Source organism: Moschus berezovskii, chromosome X (genome assembly GCF_049115385.1).
Source record: "Moschus berezovskii isolate FMDL1 chromosome X, NW_MosBer_1.0, whole genome shotgun sequence".
NCBI classification, from domain to species: Eukaryota; Metazoa; Chordata; class Mammalia; order Artiodactyla; family Moschidae; genus Moschus; species Moschus berezovskii.
This window is the reverse complement of record NC_142488.1, coordinates 14910960-14919018: the sequence shown is the minus strand read 5'-3', so window position 1 is coordinate 14919018 and position 8059 is coordinate 14910960. Positions and strand designations below refer to the sequence as shown.

Here is an 8059-nt window from a genome sequence, read left to right as displayed (position 1 = left end):
CTGCAATGGCACAGCAAACAGCGTTTACTGTTGGCACTACATCCTTTTCACAAGGTACATTTCTGATGTTCGCTTGTGATAAGACTAGTTTCTCCTTATATACTTTGACCTCACAGTTTGGGTTACCTGAATTTCAAAAATATTAAATGCTCTAACAAAAGGCACTGTGAAAAGTAATAGATCAGAATTTTTAATTAACCAGAATGTCCCATTCCCCTACTGGGTTATGGTGTGGAGTGCAACCCAACCAATGGCAACCATGTTATTTATTATTTTTTCTATTGTTTTACCATCCTGCTGACTGACAATGTAGATCCCTAACTAACACTGAAGAACCAGCCCTGGTTGGCAGTCCTGGTGGCAGCATGCTTTGAGGGCACAGTGGTGAGAGGACAGAACCACTGCCTAAAATAAACAGCATGTTGTAAGTAGTTCAGTTCAGTCGCTCAGTCGTGTTCGACTCTTTGCGACCCCATGAATCACAGCACGCCAGGCCTCCCTGTCCATCACCAACTCCCGGAGTTCACTCAAACCCATGTCCATCGGGTTGGTGATGCCATCCAACCATCTCATTCTCTGTCGTCCCCTTCTCCTCCCACCCCCAATCCCTCCCAGCATCAGAGAATTTCCAGTGAGTCGACTCGTCACATGAGGTGGCCAAAGTATTGGAGTTTCAGCTTTAGCATCAGTCCTTCCAATGAACACCCAGGATTGATCTCCTTTAGAATGGACTGGTTGGATCTCCCTGCAGTCCAAGGGACTCTCAAGAGTCTTCTCCAGCACCACAAAAGAGTCCAAAATGCAGTACTTGGATGCAATCTTAAAAACGACAGAATGATTTCTGTTCGTTTCCAAGGCAAACCATTCAATATTATAGTAAGCCAAGTCTATGCCCCAACCAGTAATGCTGAAGAAGCCGAAGTTGAATGGTTCTATGAAGACCTACAAGACCTTTTAGAACTAACACCCAAAAAAGATGTCCTTTTCATTACAGGGGACTGGAATGCAAAAGTAGGAAGTCAAGAAACACCTGGAGTAACAGGCAAATTTGGCCTTGGAGCACGGAATGAAGCAGGGCAAAGGCTAATAGAGTTTTGCCAAGAGAATGCACTGGTCATAGCAAACACCCTCTTCCAACAACACAAGAGAAGACTCTACACATGGACATCACCAGATGGTCAACACCGAAATCAGATTGATTATATTCTTTACAGCCAAAGATGGAGAAGCTGTATACAGTTAGCAAAAACAAGACCAGGAGCTGACTGTGGCTCAGATCATGAACTCCTTATTGCCAAATTCAGACTGAAATTGAAGAAAGTAGGGAAAACCACTAGACCATTCAGATATGACCCCAATCAAATCCCTTATGATTATACAGTGGAAGTGAGAAATAGATTTAAGGGACTAGATCTGATAGATAGAGTTGTAAGTAGAGGATCCTGTATTTTCTTACATCTCAAGATGATAAACACTGCATCACCAACTCGATGGACATGAGTTTGAGTGAACTCCGGGAGTTGGTGATGGACAGGGAGGCCTGGCGTGCTGTGATTCATGGGGTCGCAAAGAGTCGGACACGACTGAGCGACTGAACTGAACTGAATGCTTTAAGCTTATCAGGTGCTTTTAATACGAAAGATTTTTGTCAACGGTGAAATCTACTTGCACAGTTTAGAGATCCCTTGAAGATTTTCAAACTTTTTTGAAAAAGCAGTAAATTATCTAAATATGTAAAAGACTTAAACATGAACTACCTGTACACCACACACTATATACAAAAAGTCAGTCAAAATGGGTCAGAGTCCTAAACATAAGCTATGGAACTATACATTCTTGGAAGAAAACATACAAGTAAATCTTCATGGCATGGGCTGACATGGATTCTTAGATATGATACCAAAGCACAAGCAAAAAAAAAGAAAAAATAGATGAATTGGGCGTCATCAAAATTTAAAACTTTTGTCCTTCAAAGGACACCATCAAGGTGAAAAGACAATCTATATAATGGGAAAAAATATTTGCAAATCTATCAAAGAACTCTTACAACTCAATAAAAAGACAAAAGAAAAATGGGCAAAGTATCCGAACAGACATCTCTCCAAAGATGATATACAGTGGCCAATAATCCAATAATAAAGACACAAAAAATGCTCAGTAGTTACTAGTCACACTCAGAAGCACCTCACTGAAATCACACTGGATTCCCAGGAACTGACAAAAGTAACTGCCTTCATGGAGAAAACAGAGCCATCTCTTTCAGTCCCAAAGTCTTTAAGGCATAATGGTTCTCTGGCCCGCCAAAGAAAGGAATTCTAAATTCCTCCCCCCGCCCAACCCCCCGATTCACATGATTTTTAAGTGCTAGCATCCATTAAGACCAGGTTTGCCAAAGATTCAGACTCTATAAATAACAGATTTTGAAATAGGTTTTAAGCAAGCAAGTATAAAGCGAAGTGAAGCAAAGGGTAAGGGAAATGGCCCCCGAAGGCACTGGCAGCTCCTCTCATAGCTTCCGGGGCACTTCAACAATAAATGGTCTGGCTAAGCCTATTTGATAGAAATCACAACAAAATGACCCCTTCAAAATTGCCAGCTACTCAAAGACTGACTCATTTCCTGATTCGGCAGCCACTATCTGATGAGTCAGTCTGACTGGATGTGCCCTGACCAGGTTCCAAAGCTATAATCAATCTCTAAGGCACAAAAGCTTGTATTTCAATAAAGCAGGAAGTGTTACAGGTAATGTTTTAGGTGGCAAAGATGACAAGGTTCATTAGGGATAAAGACGGGGAAAAAACAGTTCAAGTGAGAAGCCAATGAATAGAAAACACAGACACAGGCTTCCTGCAGAGCCTAGGACTTTGAACACTGACCTTGTCACCTATACACTGCACCTATACACTATACCTATACACTATACACTATGCATCTATACACTATACCTATACACCCAGTCACTGCATCCATAAAGTGACCCACAAGGTCGGTTACAGGTCTAAAATGTGATGTATATATATAGTGATTTCTGTTCATCTACCAGGTGAGGCAAAAGCTAATCTCCACTCCTTTAAAAGGTTGCTTTCCCCTCTCCCCCCAAGAATATCACTTTATATGACAGTGGAACAGTTGGGGAAATAAAAATCATGTTGTATTTACCACAAATTGCCATTTTCCATCGGGTCACTGGGCAGAATTCACACTGAAGCTGTCGTCCTGCGTACCACCGTCCATTAAACAGAGAAAGGGCTGCTTGGCATTCTTCTTCCCTTTAAACCACAAATTAAAGGATGTACTTTAGAGTAACTTTCTAATATGTAGATTAATCCTATTGTTAACTAACTCTTGTATTTGTTTACAGAGGGCCACCAAGCTCACTGCTTCTGTGCTACCTAGGGAGTCCTCAATACAGCATTCAAGCTCCTGAAGCTCAAAATTTATTCAGAAACCTTTTTTTTTTTAACTAACCTCTCAGAGATTCTGATGCCTGGAAATCAGCTTGAGTCAAAGCTTCTTAAACCAAAAGACTGGACTATTAAAAGTGCAGAAGTGTTTTCCACTGTTAGCGCCTGTTCTTTCTCAGCTCAGATCACTGTCCTTCCTATTACAATGGTTAATTTACCCCATTAGCCATGGCACCACGCAGGCAAACAGCATGACAAGCAGAAATGACACACTAACTGCTCTCTTAGCAGGTAAAATGCACACTGAAATCATTTGGGGCTTTAATTTCTCGCTCCTTCAATTTATACGTTTCTGTTCTCTATTCTGGTTATCCCTTTTCAGTTTGTGTTTTAATTATTAAAATTATATAAGTAAAATATTCACTATATTGCAAAAGATTAAAAACTCTAAGTATACAAAGAATGAAATACAAATATATAATTTTCTAATCTTTTCTATATTTCTAGATCAGCTCCTAATATTTACACTTTAAAAAATACCATTCAGGGACTTCCCTGGTCCAGTGGTTTAAAGACTCTGAGCTTCCAATGCATGGGGCATGAGCTCGATCCCTGGTTAGGGAACTAAGATCCTGCATGCCCCCAGTGCGGCCAAAAAAAAGAAAACAACAAAAACCATGCATATGAAAGCTGTATAGTCAGGGAAAAAAATCCCACATGTCAATGTCAGTCACAACACTGTACTGTGACAAAATGTGAAAATGTTTATGTTCAGAATACTTACGATTGATACTGAACATACACATTGCCCCTCAGATGAGGCTCCAAGTTGCAGCTGACCTAAGGAGCAATGAAGAACTGATTTACAAAAAAAAAAAAAAAAAGACAAAAACCTACGGAAAAGAAGCCCTCCAGTTATCATACGTACTTCTGTCCAGGCCAACATTACCGTAAGGTGTTATCAATCAAAAATTTCAAAATTAAGATACTACCCCATGCTCACATCTATTTAAGGCATACTTCGCACATGGCAGTGTTGCAGGCAATTACCTGATCCTTTTTTTGTTCAAAGATATGAAATTTTTCACACATGCATAAAAATAGACTATTAAAAAAAAAAAGAAGAAAAATACAGAGACTAGTAATCAGCCCCTATATACATCACCCAGATTTAATACTAACATTTTCCATTTTTGACTGAGCATGTTTAAATACGTAAAACATGAAAGACCCAGTTGAAGCCCTTCCATCCTGTTCTCCCTCCTCCATCATATAGATTAGCACTCTCCTGAGGTTGGGCAAATCCTTTGCGGTCCAAATACACACAGACACGGGCACCCCTATCTACAGAGACCCAATACCCACAGCACACATATACATGTGCATGCATGCTAAGTGCATAACTCTGTGCGACCCTATGGACTGCAGGCTGCCAGGCTCCCCTGTCCATGGGATTCTCCAGGCAAGAATACTGGTGTGGGTTGCCATGCCCTCCTCCAGGGGATCTTCTTGACCCAGGGATTGAACCCACATCTCTTATGTCTCCTGCACTGACAGGCAGGTTCTTTTTTTTTTTGACAGGCAGGTTCTTTACCATTAGCACCACCTGAGAAGCCCATACATATAGACAGACAGGCACATACACATATATGTATGCCATAAAATATGTATATATATATTTATGCATGGACATAACATACAGGTGGAGCCTGTGCCCTTACTTTCCCATCCCACCTAGTACTTCAGAGGGAGGCAAACCAGTCCCTCCTTCACATGCACTGCTCGTGCCCACCTTAAACTGGATCACTTTGCCCACGTTCTTGAACTCAGGGAGCACGTCGTCATAGAAGTCCAAGAACTGCTGGTAGGTTTCCTCTTCGCTGTACTCCAGGCTTGCATCGGGGTCGTAATCATCCCTTCTGCACTGCTCCATCCCAAACGTTGTAAACATGCTTTTAATAAGAAGGGTGGGACTCGATGTTGGGAAATTGTGTTTACGTGAACACCTGCATATGAAGGAAAAACTTCAGCAGTCCAATGGTGAGAAATTACACATAAGACACCTGCATTAAACTGTGAGATAAAGACTTGAGCAACTTAGCTGTTTTGACTGAACTGTAAGATGACAAACTTCATTCAGACTTTAAATATCAACACTTAACAAAACCGTTCTACAGCTGACCGATATATTGGATCTCATTAAAAGGTACAGTTGAGAATTATTTCCAAGTTCAGGAATCATTTTAGCTGCCTTTTACTGAAATTCAGAAAGCCTTACAGACACGGAAGCACATAGAAAGAGGAGCTGCGTGGGCATGACAGTGATGACAGGCACAGACACTGTGTTTGGGACTCAGGACAACATGAGAACAGTGCAATCCTGATTCTATAGTTACCAACAAACCCAACACTTAGAGAACAGAGTATTCTGAGAGTTTTAGCTAAATGGAATGCACTTCATAGTTTTCATGGCATTTTTATATTCTTTCCTCTGATCCTTGCAACCTGTTATGAGAGCCAGGGCTAATTTTCTCCACTTTGAAAGAAGGAAAGTGAGGCCTAGAAAAGCACACAAGTTACATGGCTGGGGAGAGAAGATCCTAGAGATCTGAGCTAATCGACAGTCCACTGCTTACGTGTTATATTATGTGCTAAATGTTAAGGAAATTCTCTTTAATGAAGGAGGTTGACGATTGTGAAGAACAATTTTCTTTTCACAGTTTAAACTAGACCGGGTTGTAACTGAGTAATTTTTTACAAAAAAAGCTTTCATATGAGTTTACTTTCTTATTTACTTCTTTCTCCTCAAATAGAGGGAAAAAATACAGTTTAAGATTCCAAATCATCAAATTTTCCTGATTAAATTTCTAGCTTAAAAATTACAACAAAATTTTCAGAAAATAAAGAACTCTTGAAGAAAAAAAAGTTGAAGAACAAAGCAAGTGTTAGAAAAAAAACAAAGGCCCTGAAATGAATGCTTAACTCATGTTTACTTTCCACTGTCTGTAACATACATCTGTACACCTGGTTGAGACAATGCACACAGAATGCCTTGCACATAACATCCCCAACTCAGAAATGTGCAATCAGTGCTCATTAATGTGAAATGTTATAGTTTTCAAAGGACTCTCCTAGATGATTCAGCCAAAGACCTAGTAATGAGATCCATCTTCCCAAGGACAAGTGCCCACAGAAAAAAGAACAAGGAATAGACCTGGTTGGCAGTGTTAGCAGAACCAGAAAGTATGAAGCACATACAGAATTAAATGAGAAACCAATTTAACAAGGTTAAAATCCTCATGGGATTCTTATAGCTGAATGAACTGGGCTCTAATACCCAGGATGTCAAACGAACATTTGCGAGTTTTGGAACAGTGCCAAAGTCCCCATGTAGGGGAAAATCCCACTTGGCCTGGAGAAAGTCCACATAGTCTGAGTGTATTTAAGGCCAGCCCTACAGCTTATACTGAAAATTCAGCTGAGACAGGGGATACTCGGGAAGGCAGTCTAAAGCTGTGGTACCCAAACCCGTGTGATTCTTAGAATCACCTGGGAAGAGCTGAGATTTCTTAGGTCCTGCCCTAGACCAATCTGTTCAGGCCTCAAAGAGTGGGGAACCCATGTTTTCAAAGTAACTCCACACATGGTCCTTAAAGTCAGTCATGTCTGGGGACTCCTGGTTTAGGCCACATTATTTACCCATTACTCAGATCCTTGAATCAAGTAAGACTGCCACAAAATCAGGTAGTTGGATGTTACCTTACCTGGAAGGTCAGCCAATAAATGGCATGGGTCTCCAAATGCCCCCTCAGGTAGAACTGACTATGCCTCTTTTTCTCTTCTCAGGGGACAACTCCAGGCACTCACTACCTTTGTTCTTTACAGAATAAAGTTATACGCTAAAGTTAGGCTCTGATTATTTACTGAAGGTCTTTGTGAGAAATATTCTCATGAAAATTACATATGCAACTGTTAATAAAATATCCATGAAAGTTACTGTCCACCTTCCTACTCAGTATCTTTATACAGTATTCTATGGGAAAACATTTAGACTCTGATGCCTAGAAAATTTGTCATTCCAGAGATCCCACTCATTTCCTTTTTGGTAAAAACTACAAAGCTCACTGCTGCATGGGATGGATACAACTCCAAAGTCAAATGTACTGTACATTCACAGTTATGCACTTCTCCTTTCCTTGCTTTCTACTTATTTTATTAAACAGTGTAGTAGACTATGAGCCTTCTTTAAATCACTTCTGGAAAGAAGTGAGGTATAAATAACTATCCTGACCAACGAATTTTACTTTTCATCAGTGATTATTTTCTTTAAGGACAAAAAAAAAAAAAAAAAACCTGAGCTCCCCTCCAAGCCGTGACTAAGAAAAAACAACTCCAGAAAGGTTCTAGAATTGAGCTCTATACTAATTACAAAAACAAAGCGACCAAAGAGATGCTTAGGTTATGCGAATGTATGCTGATGTGACAGACCTTAACAGAGAAGGGCAGTTGTATGATCTTGAGCAAGTCACTGGGGCTCTCTGTGAAAAGGGAGCAGCATCTTTGTTTGAAGGGACAGTACTGGATTTTGTAACTGCTAGCTTCACAGAATCTTATTTCACAAACTCATCACCTGAGTGATGAAAATATCCAAATCA

General features: G+C 40.3%; 1 protein-coding gene across 1 annotated transcript in view; it reads right to left on the bottom strand.

The window, feature by feature from the left end:
• ZRSR2 (zinc finger CCCH-type, RNA binding motif and serine/arginine rich 2) overlaps nucleotides 1-8059 on the bottom strand; it is a 30346-nt gene that overhangs the window by 3882 nt on the left and 18405 nt on the right. Inside the window, exons 8-10 of the mRNA XM_055438194.2 lie at nucleotides 5197-5410; nucleotides 4189-4244; nucleotides 3160-3269 (exon numbers count right to left, since the gene is read on the bottom strand). Of these exons, the coding sequence (XP_055294169.1) occupies nucleotides 3160-3269; nucleotides 4189-4244; nucleotides 5197-5410 (380 nt within the window). The remainder of the gene's footprint in view (nucleotides 1-3159; nucleotides 3270-4188; nucleotides 4245-5196; nucleotides 5411-8059) is intronic.